At 38.3% G+C, this 22,544-nt stretch overlaps 1 protein-coding gene across 9 annotated transcripts in view; it reads left to right on the forward strand.

The window, feature by feature from the left end:
* Positions 1–22,544, forward strand: part of KIAA0319L (KIAA0319 like) — a 220,936-nt gene that overhangs the window by 123,938 nt on the left and 74,454 nt on the right. For all 9 annotated transcript variants that reach the window (XM_077150345.1, XM_077150350.1, XM_077150343.1 and 6 more), the window contains 10 exons: positions 4,158–4,386; positions 6,000–6,123; positions 6,784–6,916; positions 12,303–12,451; positions 13,576–13,727; positions 14,073–14,211; positions 15,765–15,924; positions 19,819–19,961; positions 20,822–20,944; positions 21,521–21,611. In XM_077150345.1, coding sequence (XP_077006460.1) covers positions 4,158–4,386; positions 6,000–6,123; positions 6,784–6,916; positions 12,303–12,451; positions 13,576–13,727; positions 14,073–14,211; positions 15,765–15,924; positions 19,819–19,961; positions 20,822–20,944; positions 21,521–21,611 — 1,443 coding nt within the window. The remainder of the gene's footprint in view (positions 1–4,157; positions 4,387–5,999; positions 6,124–6,783; positions 6,917–12,302; positions 12,452–13,575; positions 13,728–14,072; positions 14,212–15,764; positions 15,925–19,818; positions 19,962–20,821; positions 20,945–21,520; positions 21,612–22,544) is intronic.

Here is a 22,544-nt window from a genome sequence, read left to right on the forward strand (position 1 = left end):
GCTGAGGAAATTGTGGCTCAGGGTGTAGTTAGTAACTTCTCTGAGGTCACACTGCTGAGACTTAAATGCAGATTTTCTAATCCTCAAGTGAGGGTTCATTTTACTCCACTCCTTGGCATGATCCATTCAAATTTTGTTAATGTTTCCTTGAATTCCCTCCTCAATCTGCTGAAGTTCTGCACATTCTTAAGGAACTGCTGCTCCATTTTCCATGAGGCTCTCTAAGAACCCTCTAGAGAAGAATACATCTACCTCTTTTCCTGCTGTATTTAGTGTCTCTATGTGTCACCTTCCATAGTGGGATAGCTGATTCATAGGTCTTTCACACTGGATCTGAGATTAACAAATTTTAGAAACTGCTAGGGATACAGTGATGAGTTTTTGACTTTATTTAGCACCATCCCCATTGACTCAAGACTTCAGATAAATGAAAGCTGCTGAGCCAACAAGATTGGATTCTTCTCTTTGGTTTAAGGTGTAAATTTAAGTTGGTTTTAACCTGAGATTTCCATATAGAAATTCTTATATAAGAATTTTTCTATTTATGGAATTTAGCCTTGGTTGGGCTGATCCTTATTATTTAAATAGTAACAATAATACTATATGCCAGGCATGCTCTGAGCTCTTTACATGCAGTATCTCATTTAATCCTTATAACAGGTATTATTATTTTTCTAATTTTACAGATTAGGAAATAGGCACAGAGAGGTGAAATAATTTACCAGAGAGGTAAGATCACACAGGCAGTCTGACTCCAGAGTCTGAGGTATTTTATTTTAGTAAAAATATGCCATAAATTTTCTGTTTTAACCATTTTTTAACTTTATACGAATATTATATTTTTAAAAATGAGCATTATAGAGAATTTCTAAGGAACACAAACATCAGCAGAAAAGTACAATGAACTCTTAGTACTCATCACTTGGCACCAACAACCTTAAATCCAGTGCCAGGTCTGCCTCCATCTACATGCTTAACCAGTTCTCCTACATTATTTTGAAACAAATACCAAGCATCATATAATTTCATTCATAAATATTTCACCATATATCTCCAAAAGAGAAGGCTCTCTCACCCCTTTTTAAAACATAATCACAGTACCACTTTCAAAATAAAAAAAAAGAACAGTTATTCCTTCATATCATCTAGTGTTCATGACTTAGAATACATATAGGGTCTACAATATGGTTTGATGATGTTATTTATTTATTTATTTTTAAATTTTTAAAAAATATAACAACAAACAAAGACAAACATGCTTAACATATGATCATTCCATTCTACAGATATAATCAGTACTTCACAATATCATCACATAGTTGCATATTCATCATCATGATCATTTCTTAGAACATTTGCATCAATCCAGAAAAAGAAACAAAGAGACAACAGAAAAAAATTCATACATACCATACCCCTTACCTTTCCCCCTCACTGATCACTATTGATGTTTTTTAAGTTTCTTTTAATCTGCAGTTTCCCTTCTTCCATCTTTCTTCACTCCCATTCACCCATTGCAATTTATTTTTTTGAGGAAATTGGTTATCTTTCTGGGAGTTTCCTAGTTAGTTTAGATTTTGATGATTGTTCTTCTGTCTTCTTTATTTTCTGTACATTAGAAGTTGGATTTAGAGAGTATTACACATATTTGGTTTAATATTCCCTTTATTGGGGGAAAAGTGATATCATAGGGAGCATTCTGTCCTTTCATCTGTAGGCACATGTTGTTATTTGTCTTTTTGTGATATTAGCAAACAGAGATGCTCAATGCTAAATCTATTTGTTCATTAAGTATTATAGAATTGTGGTATTCTAAATCTGTTATTCCTTCTTCATTTATTAGCTAGAATACTTTTACAAAGAGAAATTACTTTCATCTATTTAGTTATCTTGTTGTTTTGTTCTTACAGGAAAGGAAAGATAAATGCTTGTTTCTTTCCCTCCCTTCCCTTCTGTAAACATGTTTTCAGAATTTTACATACTCAAACTGTGACAGAATAAGTTTTTTTGAAACATATTTACAGATATGTTTCAGTCTATTACGTTATTCCTTTTATTCATAACCTAATATATCAGTCTGATAGGTCCATATTTGGCCACTGGAAACCATGTCAAATTAGCTCCTGAGTCCTTTTGACTTGAACCTAATATTCCCTTTATGTATGGTTTTGCCACTAACTGGATACACTGTTCATTTGTTTAGTCTTATTTTCAGGTATTGGTTTTTAGATTTTAATTTTGTTTAATAATTATATAAAATATTTACATAGTTCCATTGTCAAGTATATAAAATGTTGAAAACAAGATAAATTCAAAGAAGTTTAGTTTTTCTCCATGTCCATTTTACCTGTTTACTGTTTCACTTAATAGAAAATGATTTTTTAAATTATGGTTCATTCTTCTATCATTCCCTTTTTAATATTTTTATTGTGAAATATTACATATATGTGGAAAAATGATAGATTTCAAAGTACATTTTAATAAGTAGTTATAGAACAAGGTTCCAATTATGGTATGGGTTACAGTTCCACAATTTCAGGTATTTCCTTTTAGCTGCTCTCAGACACTGGAGACTACAAAGAAATGTCAGTATAATGATTCAGTAGTCATACTTGTTTGTCAAATCCTGTCTTCTGTGTTACAGATCCTCCCTCTCATTTGGTCCTTCTCCAAATCTTTAGGGATATTTGGGCAATGATCATTCTAACATCATGTTGAGAAGGGGTATTGACATTAGGGGGTAGGGGGATGCAACTAGTTGATGTTTCCAGAAAGACTGGTACCTCTGGGTTTCAGAGTTTATCTAGCATGGGAACAATCTGAAGGTTTTAGGTTTCTGAAAAATAAACAGAGTGAAACTTTTTATAGAGTCTCAGATAGAACCTTGGGTATTCTTTAGGGTTTTCAGGAATACTGTTGGTTAGGATTTGCTTTAACCATTTTTAAAGTGTACATTTTAGTGACATTTATTATGATATTGTGCTATTTTCACCACCATGCAGTAGCTTCTTTCTGCATTGCTGTAGTCAGTTTGGTTCCGGGAGGCCTGCAAGCAAGAAAGGGGCTGTCTGAGGTGAAAATCTGAGCAACGAGCAGCTGCCATTTTGCCATCTGTCTATAAGTTGCTTTTGTTCTGATATAGGAGGCAAATAGGATATGTAAAACACTTGTAAAAATGACAGGGAAACTGAGAAAAGAGGCAAATATTCTGTAGATTTTTCTTTTTCAGATGTTTGCAAATTTGCACACATATGTGTTTGTCATGTTTGGTAACATGTACTACCAAAGGATGTACTACCAAAAAATCTGCTTCAGACCACACAAAAAATTGTGGGCTAAATTGTCATGAGATTTAAACAAACGACATGTCTTTTCTATACTTTTCCTCTTTCTGTCTGCAAAATGGAAGAAACCCAAACCTTGTTGCTTGCTTATGCATACATTTTGAGGTGGCATGAGAAGCTTTAGGCTGTTCAGCTGGAAGGCATCATCTGGATAATAACCTGCTCTTAAAAATGAATGTATTTTTCTATTTCAAACTGTGGGACGGTTGTGTAGAAGAATTCATGTCCATCTCAGGCTCCTGCCTTTAGGCTCTCTGCCAGGATAAGTACACAGCCAAAATGCGATGATCAAAGAGAGAGCCTGTTGCAGGCTCCATTTAATTTAATTTCTTTACCCCACCAGAATAGGGACCAGGGATTATTTCTTCTTTAGACTTTGGTTTTGGGTTTTGGAATCAGAGACCTGGGCTTGCATCTTGGCTTATTTTGTAGCCCTGAGCAAATTATTTAGGTTCTCTAAGTCTCCTGTAAAGTGGAATTGATGATATCCATATGATTGTTGTGAGGGCCATATCAGACAATGCCTCTAAAGGTCCTAGCACACAGATACTCTCAGGCAGCACAGCAAAGTGGTTCTGGAAATGTACTTTCTGGATTCGTATTCTGACTCCATTACTTTCAAATTGTGTGTCCTTGGAATAAGTTTCTTTACCTCTCTTTGCCTGGAACATGATAAACCTTCCATCAATGTTAGCATCTAGAATTACTTTCCAAGAGCAATGGGTAAGAATAGATAACCCTGGTATTTCTTAACCTTGACTTTCAGTCATGTAGTGTTTATCTCTGATTGTACTTCTCTCTCTACCCCAATAGCTTGACTGTGGTAGACTCTGATGGAGCTACCAGCTCTACTACTGCAAGCCTGACAGTGAACAAAGCCGTGGACTACCCTCCTGTGGCTAATGCGGGCCCTAACCAAGTAATCACCCTGCCCCAAAACTCCATCACTCTCTTTGGGAACCAGAGCACTGATGATCATGGCATCACCAGCTATGAGTGGTCACTCAGCCCAAGCAGCAAAGGAAAAGTGGTGGAGATGCAGGTAGGAGGAAATAGTTACTTACTTTTCTTGCCCGGAGGAACTAGAGCTGCTGGACTGGGTCATCCATCCAAAGCTTATTTCTGCTCCATCTTAATTACCAAAATCAGGATTGTGCATAAAAATATTTGGATTAGAAACAAAATCCCCCAAAGACAGAGAATTTAGGGGGCATTTAATTAACACATTAGCAAAAATCTTTATCCAGAAAATGTTTAGTATTAGAGGAAGAGACTAGATGAAAGTCTTTTAGTTATTTTAGATGACTTCAGAGAGTCAAATTATGTCGAAGCTACATGTGTAAATTTTTTTTTTTTTTTTTTTTTTTTTTTTTTTTTTTAAAGGAAAGACAGAGAGAAGGAAGGAAGGATAGAAGGAAGGAAGGAAGGAAGAAAGGGAAACATCTTTAAACATTTTCTTGTTTTATTGTATTTTGTTTCTTTGTTTTTGTTACATGGGCTGGGGCCGGGAATCGAACCGAGGTCCTCCGGCATAGCAGGCAAGCACTTTGCCCGCTGAGCCACCGCGGCCCGCCCCATGTGTAAATTTTAATGAGCTCTGCAACAAATTGGAGTAGATTGCCATACTATATAGTGACCATCTTCTCTCTGGAGAAATTTAATAAGAGATTAGACCTATCACCAGGCCTAATGTAACTTGATGGCGGCTATTATGAACTGAAGAGCTTAATCTCTGACTAAAGGGTCAGTTGTTCTTCAGGTTTAGATGGTTGTTGACATTTGGAAATATGACCCTAATATTGCCAGATTTGTACGGTTTTTCAAAAGAAAACAGAAACCTAGACCTTTATGTGGAATTATCCAATTTTAAGACACTACAAGGCAAACAAAATGTCGCAAGCCCACGGGCCTCCAGTTCTCTTCTAGGGGACATACCTACATTGAACATTTGCCTTAAATTGCTTACAATGTTCTTCTTACACTCAAGATTCTGTGTCTCTAGATTTGAGGTATGTCTTAAAGACCACATTTCACCTGGCTTTAGTTTAAATACTGTGTTAGATTTCTCTGCTGCTGTAGAATCCACAAACTGGTGATGTGTTGGCGGGGGAGGGGATGCAGCATGGAATTATATAGCATTTAAAGTTGCTGTTTTTGTTTTGAGACAATTTAGCATCACTGTGTGGCCTCTTTAGGAAGAGGATCTTGATGAATGTTGTTTTAAAAATTGTGGGTTTTTTTTTTATTAATTAAAAAAATTAACTAACAACATTTAGAAATCATTCCATTCTACAAATCAATCAGTAATTCTTAATATCATTAATATTTTTTAATGTTTATGGTTTTCTTTCTGGTTTGTGTCATAGAGACTGATCTTGGCAATCTCCACATATTTCCCCATACATCCCTCCCTTATGGGAGCTCTGGCTTTATTTAAAACTGCTGCTGTATCAGGGAAGACTGTTCCCTTGAAGGGGGAAACTTTTGTAAGATGTCCCCAGATGTCTGATTCAGCATTCACTAATTATGCTGTACTAGGAGGTAATAGCCCAATACAAACCAGTTTAGAAACCTGGGCAAATTATTTCTACCAGAATAGGAATTAGTATGTGATGTTTTTATTCTAGGAGTCTGATTTTCTATTTGTCTGTATAGGGTGTTAGGACACCAATACTGCAGCTCTCTGCAATGCAGGAAGGTGACTATACTTATCAACTCACAGTGACTGACACAACAGGACAGCAAGACACTGCTCAAGTGACTGTTATTGTGGAGCCTGGTAAGTTCCAACTTTATTAGGGCAGACTCTTCTATTGGTTATTTCTTTTTACCTTGAGGGGTGGGGTGTGTAGGTTCTGAGCTGTATGAGGATAGAAGCAGGAGGCAATAATCCGTGGAGCTTTTGGCAGCTTCTATTGTTCATTCCCCTTGTGCTTTCTTCAAAGCTAGAGAAAAAGAGTACTTCAAAGACTCAGTGTGTACTCTTGCCCTTGCTAGTTATTGTGCCTTAGAGGGGTCCTAGGAGTCTCTGCCATCCCAAAGCCTTACCGTATACTTTAAGGACCACCTTAAAGCCCACTTCCTCAAGAAAGCCCTATCTTCTTTGGCACTCCTGTAGCATTAACTTGCAAGTTCAGCATGGCATTATAGCTTTATTATATTCTGGCATTATAGCTTTATTATATTCTGGCATTATAGCTTTATTATATTCTGCCATGTTTCTTTCAGGATTTCATTATATGTTTCAGTCTCATATTCTTCATTGTGAGCTCCAGACTGTATCCATAAATCTCCCAGTGTCTGACAGTTCTTTGGGCTCAGAGTAGAGTCCCCATGGCTTCTAGAAGATGTCCCCATGGCTTCTAGAACATATGCCCCACTTGATTCCTCTCCTTTCCCAGCTGACTGACTGTTTGACCTCCAAGTCTCTGTCTTCTAGAAAACAACAAGCCTCCTCAAGCAGATGCAGGCCCAGATAAAGAGCTGACCCTTCCTGTAGACAGCACAACCCTAGATGGCAGCAAAAGCTCAGATGATCAGAAAATTATCTCATATCTCTGGGAAAAAACACAGTGAGTATTAACACAAACCCTTGTACAAAGGCTCCAAACCTTTGAAGAGCAAACTTTTACTTTGCTTTTAAAAGTTTATTTGCTGTTTTTGGCTTATCCAGGGGTGACTGCAAGAGAAATGTTTGCAATCTCAAATTTTAACCCTAAGAAAATGATAAGTAATTTTTTGTAAAGGAAAAACATGCTTATCATGACCTAGTCCCCAATACTAATGTGGTCCTCTGGCACAATCCATATGCTGAAATATATAGTTTAATTATGGAGGGGGTAATGGAGCAGAAAAAAGCTGTTTCTCATAATTAACTGGGTAAGGCTAGCAATGGAGAGGTAGGGGAGAGAGGCAAAGTAGTTATTAAAAGGAATGGAAAATTCATCTGTGCTGTGAAAGCAATTACTCTTTTATTGGTTCTTTGAAGACACCTTTTACCCATTATATTAGCCAGAAACCAAAAGCAATAACCAAAAATACTACTGATTAAACTCAAATTGCTAATTGAACCATTCCTGGTACTCAGTTTCTTTTATTTCCTTTAAGCCATAACAAATGGAACTCAAATGATATATAGCATCCCAGAAGTAAGGAATTCCAAGGAAGAGTTAAAAGCATTTTTGATTTCCAAAGGTAGCAAACATAGGACAGGATAATATTTGTTGTTTTACTAGAGTGTTAGAGATGGTGGGGAAAAGCCTATTTTCCCCAACGTTAGACTATAGAAACTATTTGATTTATGATTGCTGAGTTGGGTTGTAGAAATGATTTCCCACAGCTCTTTGCTTGTATGTTTTGGGAAAACTAATCTTCCTTAGACCTGTTTTTTTTTTTTAAGAGAGTTTTGGGAAACTCATGCAGAAAATACAGAGTTCCCTTACACTGCCCTTCACACACACGGTTTTCCCTATTATTAACACTTTGCATTACTATGGGACCTTTGCTGCAATTGATGAAACAAATTATTATAATTGAACTATTAACCATACTCCATAGTTTACATTAAGGGTCACTGTTTATACTATCTAGTCCTGTAGTTTTTTGTTTTTGTTTTTTTCATGGTCAGGCACTGGGAATTGAACCCAGGTCTCTGGCATGGCAGGTGAGAATTCTGCCAGTGAGCCACCATTGCACTCCTGTAGTTTTTAAAAAGTTTTAATTCTAGTAACATATATACAACCTAAATATCCCTCTGTTAACCACATTCAAATACATAATTCAATAGTGTTGATTACACTGACAATGTTGTGCCACCATCCCCACCATACATTACCAAAACTTTCCCATTAACCTAGGCAGAAACTGTACCAATTATGCATTAATTCTCCATTCTCTATCTCCACTCCAGCCCCTGGTAACCTGTATTTTAGTTATTTGCTTATTCTAATTATCTCATACCAGTAAGATCATACTGTGTTTGTCCTTTTGTGACTGGCTTAATTCACTCAACACTGTACCTTCAGGGTTCTTACATGTTGTTGCATGCATCAGAATTTCATTCCTTTTCGCAGCTGAATAAAATTCCACTGATGTCAGTACTATATTTTGTTTATCCATTCATTGGCTGAGGGACCCTTGGGTTGCTTCCAACTTTTGCAATTATGAATAATGCCGTTATGAACTTTGGTGTGCAAATATCTGTTTGAATCCCTACTTTCAGTTCTTTCGGGTATATACCCAGAATTGGATTCCCAGGTCATATGGTAATTCTATATTAACTTTCTGAGAAATCACCAAACTGTTTTCCATAGCAGCTATACTATTTTATATTCCCACCAGCAATGAAGGAGTGTCCCTGTTTCTTCACATCTGTTTCACTACTTAATTTCCTTTCTTTTCTTAGTAGTAACCATTCTAGTGGGTATGAAATGGTATCTCATTGTGATTTTGATTGCTGTCTCATTGTGATTTTGATTTGCATTTCCCAAATGGCTAATGATGCTGAGATCTTTTCATGTGCTTCTTGGCTATTTGTATATCTTCTATGGAGAAATGTCTATTCATGTCTTTTGCTCATTTTTAAATCGGGTTGTCTCTTTGTGGTTGAGTTGTAGAATTCCTTTATATATTCTGGATATTAAACCCTTACTGGATATGTGGTTTCCAAATATTTTCTGCCATTCTGTAGGTTGTCTTTTTACTTTCATGATGAAGTCCTTTGATGCACAAAAGTTTTTAACTTTGATGATGTTCCATTTACCTATTTTTTTCTTTTGTTGCTTATGCTTTTGGTGTAAAGTCTAAGAAACTGTTGCCTAATACAAGGTCCTGAAGATGCTTCCCTGTTTTATTTATTTATTTATTTATTTTTTGCATGGGCAGGCACCAGGAATTGAACCTTGGTCTCTGGCATGACAGGTGAGAAGCCTGCCATTGAGCCACCATTGCACCACCTCTTCCCTGTGTTTTCTTCTAGGAGTTTTATAGTTTTGGTTCTTATATATAGTTCTTTGATCCCATTTTGATTTAATTTTGTATATGGAGTATGGTATGGGTCTACCTTCATTCTTTTGCCTATGGATATCCATTTGTGGAAAAGATATAATTTCACATTGAGTGGACTTGGCACACTTGTCAAAAATCAATTGGCCATAGGTGTGAGTGTTTATTTCTGTATATTCTTAGTTTGATTCCATTGGTCTGTATGTCTGTCCTTGTGCCAGGGCTATGCTGTTGATTATGATAGGTTTGTAATAAGTTTTAAGACCTGGAAGTTTGGATCCTCTAACTTTGTTCTTCTTTTTAAAGATAATTTTGGCTATTTGGGGCCCCCTTACCCTTCCAAATAAATTTGATAATTTTGTTTTTTCCCTTTTTGCAAAGGTTTTTGGAATTTTGATTGAGATTGTGTTCAATCTGTTAATCACTTTGGGTTGATTGCCTTCTTAACAATATTCTTGCAACTCATGAACACGGAATGTCCTTCCATTTATTTAGGTCTTCTTTGATTTCTTTTAGTCATGTTTTATAGTTTTTTGTATACTAGTCCTTAACATCCTTGGCTAGATTTATTCCTAGATATTTGATTCTTTTAGTTGCTATTGTGAGTGGAATCTTTTTCTTGATTTCTTCTTCTTATTGTTCCATTGCATGTATATAGAAGCACTACTGTGTGTTGATCTTGTACCCTTCCACTTTGCTGAGTTTGTTTATTATTTCTAGTAGATTTATTGTATATTTTCAAGATTTTCTGTGTATTGGATCATGCCATCTCTCCAAATAGGGAAAATTTTGCTCCTGCCGTTTAGTCCTCTAATTGCTCTCAATTTGGTTGCCTTTTAGTTCTCTAATTGCTCTGGCAAGAACTTCCAGAATAATGTTGAATAACAGTATTGACAGTGGGCATCCTTGTCTTGTTTCTGATCTTAGAAGTAAAGTTTTCAGTTTTTACCACTAAGTATAATGTTGGCTATGGGTTTTTCGTATATGCACCTTATCTTGTTAAGGAAGTTTCCTTCTACTCCTAGTGTTCTAAGTGTTTTTATCAAAAAGAGTGTTGAAGTTTGTCAAATGCCTTTTCTGCATCAGTTGAAATCACATGTGCTTTTCCTTTCATCCTGTTAATGTGGTATATTTCATTAATTGATTTTCTCTTGTTGAACCACACTTGCATACCTGGAATAAATCTCACTTGATCATGGTTTATACTTCTTTTCATGTGCTGTTGGATTTGATTTCCTAGTATATTGTTGAGGATTTTTGCATCTATATTCATAAAGGATATTGGTTTGTAATTTTATTTTCTTGCGGTGTCTTTATCTGACTTTGCTGTTAGGGTGTTGTTGTTGACCTAACAAAATGAGTTAGGATGTATTCCCTTCTCTTCAATTTTTCAGAAGAGTTTGAGCTCTCCTTTGGTACTAATACTTCTTCAAATGATTGGTAAAATTCACCAGTGAAGCATCTGATCCTGGGCTTTTCATTGTTGAGAGGTTTTTGGTTACTGATTCAATCTTGTTACTTGTTATTCATCTATTGAGATCTTCTATTTCTTCCTAAATTAGGAGAGGTAGTTTGTGTGTTTCTAGGAATTTTCCCTTTTCACTTATGTTAACTAATTTGTTGGCATACATTGTTCTTAGAATCCTCTTATTTCTTTTTTTTTTCTGTAGAGTTGAGAGTATTTCCCCCTTTCATTTCTGATTTTAGTTATTCGTATCTTTTCCTGTTTATTTTTTCTAGTCTAGCTAAAGGTTTTTTCTTTTTTAATTTTATTGATCTTTTCAAAGAACCAACTTTTGGTTTTATTGATTCTGTTTTTCTTTAATTCTCTGTTTCATTCATCTCCACTCTAATTTTTGTTTATTTCCTTTGTTCTGTTTGCTTTTGGTTTTAGTTTGCTTATCTTTTTTACATCCTTCAGTTGTGGGGTTAGGTTACAGATTTGAGATCTTCATTAAGTATGTTTTAATTATTTGTTTGTTGAAGATACACCTAGTTAGCTTTTTAGTTGTTTTACTAGTGTGTACAGCTGAGATAATGCTTAGCATGGCTTTTTGGAAGAGAATCTGTCTAGAGGGGCTATTAGGGTTGGGGTTATAAGTTAAAAAAGCAAAACAAAACAATGCAAAACCTGGAAGCCTGTAAAATTCTCTACTTGTCCTGTGTTTATTTGTAAGTAAAGCTCTGGGGTGTTTTGAATCTTCAACAGAAGAGCGGTCTGTCTATGTGTTCAGAGCTCACTTCCCATCTGCAGGTGTCTGTGAGGCCCCAGAGGAGAAGGAAGCATGTGGGTATCCTGGGTGCTCTGGTCCCTGCACAGGAACTGGAGGGAGCTTTGGTAATAGAGCTGCTGAGAAAAAGTGGCTTTGTCTTGAGAGTTCTTTTTAGCATTGGCCCATTTTCTTTCCTTGATTTTTTTCAACAGGAGGGATTTTGGGATGTGATTAAGAAAAACATTTTGCTTCTTTGCTGGCAACAGCTGAACCAACTATTGTGCCAGAATGCTTTTCAGAAATATCATTCCTAAATCATTCTTTTGATCAGATTTGCTCAGAGCACTTTTTTTTAAACTTTTTTTTTTATTGTATAGTATAACATATATACAAAGCAAAGAAATAAAAAAGCAATAGTTTTCAAAGCACTCTTCAACAAGCAGAGCACTTCTTTTTACAAACTGGAACAGTAAAGAATTGAAATGTTCCAGGAGCTTATATAAAGGATGTCTAGATACGTTTGAAAGCTGGTGCCTGGAATTTTCTAATCAGCAGGTAGTCTATATTTTGGGGCCAAATGACACTCTGTCCAAATGGAATATTTTTAAACATGTCCTCTTAAGATCTGGGAAACAATGGTTCACATCTTAGCTGAGGCAATAATAGACTCCTCCTGCTGTGTTAGGGACTGGAGATCAACAGACAGGTACAATTCCACCCTCTGTTCTCTATCTTTGTCCAGGGGACCTGACGGGGTACAGCTCGAGAGTGCTAACGGAAGTATTGCCACTGTGACTGGGCTGCAAGTGGGAACCTATGTGTTCACCTTGACTGTCAAAGATGAAAAGAACCTGAAAAGTCAGAGCTCCGTCAGTGTCATTGTCAAAGAAGGTACCTTCCTGCCTGGGCATTGGTTTAGCCTCCTGTGAATCAGAGAGCTAAAAAAATTGATCATGTCTTGTTTGGCTGCAGAGATTGATTAGAGATAACAAGGAGTAGGAAAGAAGGTTAGGGGGTGAGGACAGCTGTTACTTGCTTTTCTCAACAGCTTTTAATAGTGACTTAATAGTAATTTTTAAACTTTTCTTCCTCTCCTTTCCTCTCTCTCTCTCTTTCTTTCTTTCTTCTTCCCTCCTTCCCTCTCTCTCTATTTCTTTCTTTCGAAAATTGAATAGGGAAAAAATTAAGGATTTTTTCTTTGCATTTTTATTTTGCCTGTGTGCTACTAAGACCTGGGGTTTCTGTGACTCTTTGCTACCTACAGTGACATCTGCTGTCAGTGCTTAGAATGACTGTATTGCCCTGCAGCTTCTTATTCACATCCTGAGTCTACAAATTGAGGCCAAGTTGAGGCTAGAGTTGATTGACTGTTCTGGTTTGCAGGCATTAATGATCAGTGATGGCCCTGGGAGAGTGAATCTCTAAGCTGTTAGTAAGAAAACTCAGCAGATATGCAGATGACCTGTAGATATGCACTTGACTTCCAGATATAGTAAACACTGAGTATACACCTGAGTAAACAAAGCTTTAAGTGGGGTCCTCCCAGAGTAAGAGAGGTCTCTCTCTCTCTCTCTCTCTTTTTTTTTCATTCTACGGAAGGAATAAAAATAAGATCTTCAGAGAATAACGTTGTAAACCATATTTTAAAGGAGGATTTTGTGATATCAGATGAATGAAACTTATTCTCCAAGGCTTTAAGCTACTTGAGCTTTTGTTTCCAGTCATCATTTACCAGCAAAGCAGAGAAATGGATTCTTTTCAGGTAGATTTCTATAAGAATGCAGGAGGACACCGCACTTGTCCCCACTGTTGTTCAGTGTCAGGAGAACATTTCTCTGGGTAGGACAGGAGCTTCCAGACCTGCAGTGCTATTGGCTTTTAATTCTGCATGTTAGTATTGAAAACAGTTCTCCATTTAGATGCTCTTGATGCTTAATTTCCCTGTAAACATCATGAAGAATCATTCCTTCTTTTCTAGAATATTATATTCTTTCAATGATTTTCTCTTTGGTTAGAAATGAACAAACCACCTATAGCCAAGATAGCTGGAAATGTGGTGATTACCTTGCCCACAAACACAGCAGAGCTCGATGGCTCCAAGTCCTTTGATGACAAGGGAATAGTCAGCTATCTCTGGACTCGAGATGAGGGGAGCCCAGCAGCAGGGGTAAGTGTGTGGAAGCTAGAGAGCTAGATAAGGTTTAAGTGATGAGATGGGGAGGGTAGGATGAGCTGAACATTCCAGTATATGTTTTTACCAAGTGGCCCCTTTGTATCAAATCTGGATGGTTCATTGAAAGCCAGTCAGGCTAAATGACTTGAATACATAGAAAATGTGTTTATTTCCTGTGGTCCTAGCAGCCAGGTGCTACAGTGCCATTGCAAATCAAGAAATTGCTCAGACTTGAAACAGTCCAGCCAGAGGGGGTTAGCTGTTACAGGAGCAGCAGCTGATTCCAAGAAAGGAGTGGTGTTTTGTTCTGCAGCATAGCCATGTTGTTCAACCCCACAGGAGGTGTTAAATCACTCTGACCATCACCCTATCCTCTTTCTTTCCAATGTGGTCGAGGGAACCTACACCTTTCACCTGAAAGTGACTGATGCAAAGGGTGAGAGTGACACAGACCGGGCCACTGTGGAGGTGAAACCTGGTGAGTTCAATAAGCGATGAAACTGAGTGCAATTGCTGGATTAGCCAATTGAGATTTCTATCCTGAAACTCATTTTTCCCAATACAGATAGGGCCAGATGTTATGTCCACCTTAAAAAAAAGAAACTTTTTTAGAAACTTTAATCTGAAAAATCCTTAGAGATAGTCTGTTCTAACACCTTTCCTATCCACAGAAGCATATAGGCCTTACCTTACTCATCTCGGATGGCGAACTGAAACTCATAGAGGTCAGGGCTTGCTCAGCGTCACACAGCAGTTGTGTCAGAGCCAGGTCTTTGTGCCCCTAGTCCAGCACTTTCTCCTCTACAGTGATTGATAAGAGAGGGCTCAGGTGCTTTGGGAATTGGAGTACAGTAATAGCTTGAGTCATGATGTCTCATCAGCACCCAGATGCAGAAAACAATTTATTTTTATAAGTTGAGCCTCAGGCTTTATCTGTCATCCAGGGAAGGTGAAGTAACTGCTGTCCTTTACATTTTTCAGATTTGCAGAAATAAAATTTCCCTTTTAAATAGAACCTTTTTTTTTTGTTTTTGCTTTGAGGCTAATTTGGTATGGTAATTAGGAACTGTATGTGGTGGGTGGGGTGGGGCTTTATAAATTCCTGAGCATCTGATGAGAAGGTATTAATTTAACCTTACTCTTTATTATCTAGGCCAAGGTCATGTAAGAGTGTCTTGAATAGGAAGGGATCTTGGGAATTCTTCCAGTCCTTGTCCTACCTTTAGGAAGGACAGTCTCCAAGACACTACAAAGTCTTTTCTGTGTTTAAAATCACATCAAAGATAGTCTACTAATTATGTAAATTATACATCAGAACAGGCAAATTGTGCATCTAAGTATATGAATAAGGTACTCTGAACAATCAATTTTAACTTCTAAATATAGAATAGTCTTTGGGATGTATTCCAAAATAAAACACAATAGCCTCAGTTCTAGAGTTGTAAAAAGATAGTGCAGCAGCATTTATGTTGTTATAAACCTTTTTTTCTTGACTGCTAGATTTTCTTTGTTTTTACTGCTTTCAAACCTGTAAGAGACAGGTATATTCCTGTTACTGATAAGATTGTTGAGATGGATATTTTTACCTCCAGTTGTTGCTCTGAAGCCAAAGGTAGACCAAATCAAGGCAATGAAAATCAGATGTGGGTCAAGAGAGGTTGCTTGATTCCCACCATTTGGCCTGGAGAGGTTCAGCAAACCTAATTGACGAGGCTTTTAAAACAGACATTGAAATATTTCTCTCTTCTTGTCTCCCTTCGCTAAACCCCTCCTGCTCTGCTACTTAAGCCTTATACAGCATGAGTGCAGTAATTCTAAAATTGGGTATAGAGACCAGGAGTGCTTTAGAAGCTTTCCGACCTAGTCCCAGATTGAAATGTTAGGAATTCATTGTTATTTCTCTTCATTCAAAGGAGGCCAGTTACATTTCTGAATGTTCTCACTACTTTCTTTGCCAAAGCAAACTCACAGAGGCAGGTCTATGTTAACTCTCCTACTTCTAAAGCCGTGACTGATCCACATGCTTTCCAGATCCCAGGAAAAACAACCTAGTGGAGATCATCTTGGATGTCAACGTCAGTCAGCTAACTGAGAGGCTGAAGGGGATGTTCATCCGCCAGATTGGGGTCCTCCTGGGGGTGCTGGATTCCGACATCATTGTGCAAAAGATTCAGCCGTACACGGAGCAGAGGTAGCTGGGTAATGAACTGGGGGGAGAAAAGGAAAGAGCAGGGGCCTTCCTGGGCTTTTTGATTGAATTGAGAAGTAGCATAGATAGATGGAGAGGGGGTTCCTCTCTGATCAGTAAGGACCACTTACTCCTTTAATAAACTAGACCCTGTAGCAGGGTACTGGGGCACAGAATCCGAGGAGGACCAGTATTTTTTAGGCCACAATCTAGTAGGGAAGACAATCAAGTAAACGTTTCAGAGTGGATTTGACATAAAGTGTGATATCATGGAAACACAGGCAACAGCAATTAATTCTTCCAAGTGGATTGGGTTGGAGGGTGTACTAAAAATGCTCCTAAAGAAGTAATTTGCATTGACCAAATACAAGAGAACTAGGAGGAAATTTGGAAAAGGAGAACAATATGAGCCATGGTGCTGTGGTATGTAAGTACAGGGTTTCTTTTGGGAGAAGTCATTTGGTTTAGGCAGAGCGCAATGGGCCCAGGATGTGGTGGAAGATAGGTTTTGCAGTATTGATTGAGAACAGTAATATGCAAGTCAAAGAGTTTTTTTTTTTTACATGGGCAGGCACCGGGGAAACAAACCCGGGTCCTCTGGCATGGCAGGCGAGCATTCTTGCCTGCTGAGCCACCATAGCCCAAAGAGTTTGGTTTTAATAGTTTGGGCAGAAGATCCCAAGTTGGTTTGCTTTATATGTGTCAAGTTTTTGTTTGTTTTGTTTTTAAAGTAAAGAAATGCCCTAGTCAGCTTTTTTGTTGTTGTTGTTAGGGAGATCAGTAGTATAAAGGCTAGACTAAAATAGGGAGAGACCAAAGATTGGGAGACCAAGCAGGAAGCTTTTATACTACTGCAGTGAAGAAGTGATAAATTAAGGTTGTGGAGGTGGAAGTGGCAGAAGAGGAGATGAAATTACAAGAAATTTAGAGTTAAATCAGCAGGTCTTGGTGACCTCAGTGAAGGTGAGCCTTTTGGTTTGGATGACTGGATAGATGGTGAATGCTGTTCACTTAATTTATGGATATAAGAGAAAAGATTAATTTAAAAGGAAAGATGAGTTCAGTTCTGCCTGTTGAATTTAGGTGTCTCATGGCCTACATGGGGGAATAGTCTATCAGATAGTACAAGTATTGGCTGGAATTTGGGGTGGAAGGAAAAATCAGAGATAGACTCACCAGCATACAGACAAGAATCAAAGCCATGAAAGTGGATGAGTCGCACTGGGAGAGTGTCAAAAGGGTTGAGGACAGAACTCTAGAGAACCACCAGTATTTAAGGAGTAGGCAGAGAAGAAGGAGTTGGCAAAAGAAACAAAGAAACAGTAGTCAGACAGGCAGGAGGAAAATCAGGTGGTCTGCTGGAAGTTAAAGACTAACTGGTTGTGGGAGACTATTGAAAGATTTAGATGCTGTAGGGATGAGGGGAGTAAAAGTGCAAAACAGGCCTTTGGGTTTGTGATTAGTAGACCATCAGAACCAGAGTGAAAGCATTTTTCTTAGATGTTGGGGCAGAGGACAGATTGCATGGTTTAAGTTACAAAGATGGTAAGTATAACACCTTGTTGAAGAAGTTAGTGCTGAAGATAATATGGGAGATAAGATCAAAAGAATACCTTTTAAAGACAGGAAATATTTGGGCATGTTTATAGGCTTAGGGGAAGGTGCAGAGGCAAAGAAGATGGTAGAGTCTCTGGGGGAAGGTAATAAATGAAAGTAGGCCCTGGGGGACTGGCCATGGGTAGAAGCACCACTTTCTCTGGAGATGGGAGGTGGGGGTGAGGGGGAAGGTGCTATTATGGGTTAATTTAGAAGTAAAGAGGACTAAATTTTGAGTGCATTGGTACCAACACCCAGTGTTTTGTCTCTGAAACTGGAGACAAGGCTTTCTGCTTTGACGATGTGGGGATGAGGTGGGAAATCTTAGGAAAGTGGTAAAGGTTGGGAGCAGCAGCCCCAGGAATAGATGTTTGCTTTGAGTAAATGTTGAAGTCTCAGCCAAAGTTAGAGCCATGAGATGAAAGCAGTGGTTCCCAACTCCAGTCACCAAGTAGAATCACCTGGGGTGCTTTTATGAACACAGCATTGTCCAAGCTTCACACCCAAATATTGTGATTCAGTTAGTCTGGAGTGAGGCCTGGGCACCTAAAATTAAAAAGCTCCTCCGGTGAATCTAATATGCACTCAAGCTTCACTGGGTCATAGACAGCATGATTAAAAATATGATTGGGAGTAAAAACAGGGAAATGCCTACTTGGATCGATCCAGGTTGGTAGGCATTAGGTGGGTAAGAGCAGCAGAAACACATGAGAGTGCTGGTAAGATCTTTGGAAGGGTTGGACCACAAACTTGCCATCACTTCAGAGGGGGATGAGAAAGAGAAAAGCATCGACAGTGACTCTGGATTTCTGACCTGAATAGTGGCTGGATAAATTTTTTTGAGGAATGCAAGAGCAGAATGAGACCAGAGGGAGATAGTATATATTACAGTAGGAAAGAGCACCAGACAAACCTGGCCTCTGAGACCTGTTGCACTGATGACAGCGGGCAAGTTACTTAACCTCTCTGAACCTGTTTTTTCACCTATTTTAAAAACAGGTGAATCGGGTGAAAATTCTAGTTCCTATTTTATATTCAGGTCTTATAATACCTAACACATAGTACTCAATTAATGATTATTATTATGAGTTTATTTTGAGATGCTGAATTTGACATGTCTTTGGAAGATCAGGGATGGATATTTTAACAAGTATTTTGCAAATATAGATTGGCTACTTAGGAGAAATCTGGGAGGAGAAATAAAGATTTGAGGGTTATTGGTATATAGGCAGAAATAGAAATTGTAAGCATAGATTAGGTAACTGAGAGGAAGAAATAATGAGAAATAGACTATAAATCTTTTATGACAAATATTTTGTTACTTGACTCTGGAATTTATAATGCCTCATTGCAGCCTTATTGTGCAGCAAGCTTTTAGTGTCTGTGACACTGCTTCCCAAACTTTATGTCACAGAGAAGATGATACCAGTTATTTGGCACTTTGGAATAAATGAACACATTTACTTATACTGGAGCCACGTCTCACTTAGCTACCCTGCAGGCTGACAGGATCAATATCTTGGGCACATCTATAACTCAGCATGACCCAGTGATTGGGAAGGTTTGGTTTATGAGACTAACATGATCAGGAAGCAGCCTAGCAAAAATTTAGGCTAAGGCATAGAGAACAAATTTTCTGTTATCCAGATGTGAGTTCAAACCTGGTCTGACTTGGACAGAAATTGACAATCAGAAAGCAAATAAATTCTGGGTATGGAATTTCATACCAGCCACACCATTGTGTAGGGTCTTTATTATAGCTGTCACAGTAATGATCCCTATGGCTATGTTTTGACCTATGGATAATATTTTGATGCTGGCAAACAATTTACATTTTACAAAGTGTTTAAGTTTGTTTTATAAGAACCCAGGCAGACACAAACCCAACACCACAATCTTAGCTGTAAAAAGGCTGACAGCAGGAATGTGGTCTTAATCAAATTTCTATTTTTCTTGTTTTCTAGTTACCCATTTGGAATTGGGCCCTCCTGTTAGCTGGGACAGCTTAGAGCATTTTTAAAAGCACAGACTTTGGAGTAAGACATATCAGGGTTGGAATCTGGCTCTGCCATAAATTAACTGTGTGACCTTGGACAAGTTACTTAACCTCTGAGCCCCAGTGTTGTCCTTTGTAAAATGGGGGTAATGCTGATAAGTCCTTTCTCACTAGCTTGTTGTGAGAAAACGCATATAACACTTAGCACAGTTCTGGCATGGACAATTGTGCTCAGTAAATGGTAGATGCTGCTATTGTCATTGTTGATCATGTCATCACGTTCATACTGTTGCATATCTCTGCAGCACCAAGATGGTATTTTTTGTTCAAAACGAGCCTCCTCATCAGATCTTCAAAGGCCATGAGGTGGCAGCGATGCTCAAGAGTGAGCTGCGGAAGCAAAAGGCAGACTTTCTGATATTTGGAGCCCTGGAAATCAATACTGTCAGTGAGTAATTCCAGGAAGTGGGAACAGGAACTGTCCAGTGCCCTTGGTTCACCTGTTGGTATCTGCTGTCCTTGACCTTCATCTCCTTTTTTTTCTGGGAACATGAAGATAGATAATCACTTCCATCCACTTGCCATTAGCATGAAAAAGTCCTAACTCATTGCAGGGGTTCTTAACCTGGGGTTCACAGGCCCCTAAGTTAGCATTCAAGTGGGGCTGTAAGCTTGAATAGAAAAAAAGCTACTTCTTTATTTTCACTAACTTCTAACTGAAATTTATTATTTCTTTTAATTCTGAAGATAGGCAACAAACTCCAGTAGTATTAACAGAACCTGTATCTTTGAGGCAAAAGAAGTCGCAGAAAATTTCATATCAGATCACATGAAATATTTTTATTCATCACTACCTCAAAATTATAGTAGTTATCAGGCCCACTTCTAGGTCTTGTTACTTAATGCTTTAATAGAGACACATGTATTATTTCAGGAATTTGTGTTCTTAAATATTTCAAAAACATCTTCAACATAATTACTTTCCTTTATCCCGTTATGTATTTTATTTTTGAAGTTAAATTATTCTGAGAAGGGGGTCCATGAGACATAAAAGATTAACTGCTGAGATAGAGAAACAGCAATGAAGACAGACTAGAGCTGTCTTCCCATGGCTTTTCTAATTGCACCAGTTTTATCCAGCCCTGATGATTATTGTGGGCAATGTGCCCAAGCTATCAGATTGCCAAGAAATTTCACCACAGAGCTTTGAGCAGTGGGTGCTTTAGCATTCTTCACAGGTACTGGATTCTGGTTGTCCCCACTGGCTCTGACTCCTTTTGACTCTTTTCCCTTTCCTGCTACCATCAGCATGTCAGCTGAACTGTTCTGACCATGGCCACTGTGATTCATTCACCAAACGCTGCATCTGTGACCCTTTTTGGATGGAGAATTTCATTAAAGTGCAGCTGAGAGATGGTGACAGTAACTGTGGTGAGTGTTCTGTTTGGCATTCTGCCAGCTAATTTAGTGCTGAATGTAGTTCAGAGTTGAGTGGGTGGGTGTTCGTGTTTCCAAGGCAGATGAGCAGGCAAGGAAAGAACTTTGTGTATTTTCTGTTTGCCTAGGACTTTTACTTCCTTCCTCTACAATTGCCCAAGGTTAGAGGCAAGCTCTGAAGCATTCATGTAAAAATAACCAAGCTTAAATCAGACCAACTGCAAATTGCAGACCAAATCAGACCAACTGCAAGGCTTCCTCTTTTGGAATCCTACATACTGTAGCCTAACGGAAGATCTTGGGTTTCTGTGCCCCCCATTTCCCTCTGTTAAAGCTCTTTACAGCCAGCCCTACAGCCCCAGGGTCCTAGAACATGATTGGAGCAGGAACTGGAAAGCAAGGACAATTCAAAAGGTTTAAAATTTAAGCTCCCCTCAACCTCACCTGACCAGATCCCTTGGGGACTTTTTGTCTACAGATCAAAGCCACCTCCTGCCCAAGGTGGGGACAGCCCAGGTCTGCCTTCTAATATCTATCTTCACAGCCCTCATCATTTTGTTTTTCTTGCAGAGTGGAGTGTATTATATGTTATCATTGCTTCCTTTGTCATTGTGGTTGCCTTGGGAATCCTGTCCTGGACTGTTATCTGTTGTTGTAAGAGGTAAGAAGGATTCTCCTTTGAAATCCATTAGACCTTCCAGTCATGTAGTTACTCAAGAGACAAGTATTTCTCATCTTCCACATGGAAGGATGCTGTTGAGACCTGGCTTTCCTGCTTTTCCCTGATCACTCTGTTATAGTGGTTTGGCCCACACAAGGCATGCACAGAAAGGCGTTTCTTCACCATCTTAACACTACAGAGGGCAGAAGTACACTCCATCAGTATGATGGTGGCCACCTCAGTGATTTGCAACCTGGGAAACATGGCAGGCATGGAATGTGTGCATGTGTGTGTGTTTGAGGCAGTGAACCTGAATCACATCTCTAGAGAGTGTGTCCTTCACACTTCAATACCTTAGCTTCACCACCTTAAACACCTGAATTATTAATTTTTATGTCTTCCTTTCTAGTTGGGATTTGTGTGCATACATGTTTTCACATAATTGTAGGTTTAGATTAGTCATGATTAAAATGTTCTGGTTTTTTTTTTTTACTTGAGTTGTCCTATCTAGTCATACTATTTAATGGTTATGTCTGTTATGTTTTTCATTATTAATATTGTATATGATTTCTGTGTTTACTGTGTGCCAAACATAAAGCTAATATTTTATAGGTAATATTTTTAATACGCATTTCAGCCCTTTTCCATCTTACAGATAAGGAAACAGGTTCACTTTCTGAGGATACACAGTAAATGGCAGCAGAGCTGGGATTCAACCTGTAATATAACCTCATATAAAAAAATTAAAAGAGTTGAAAAAAATTCCCACTGCCCTGAGAGAATCACCATTAACTTCGTTGGTGTAATTCTTTCCTCCTTTCCTCTCCCATTAAGCAGCATCTCCAGGACAGGCCCTATGTGCATATCTATATTGGCTACCTGAACCTCACACAGAGCCTTTTTCCTAAGCAGAGATGAGGATTGTGTTTTTCA

The sequence above is a fragment of the Tamandua tetradactyla genome, chromosome 2, assembly GCF_023851605.1.
Source record: "Tamandua tetradactyla isolate mTamTet1 chromosome 2, mTamTet1.pri, whole genome shotgun sequence".
Taxonomy (NCBI): Eukaryota; Metazoa; Chordata; class Mammalia; order Pilosa; family Myrmecophagidae; genus Tamandua; species Tamandua tetradactyla.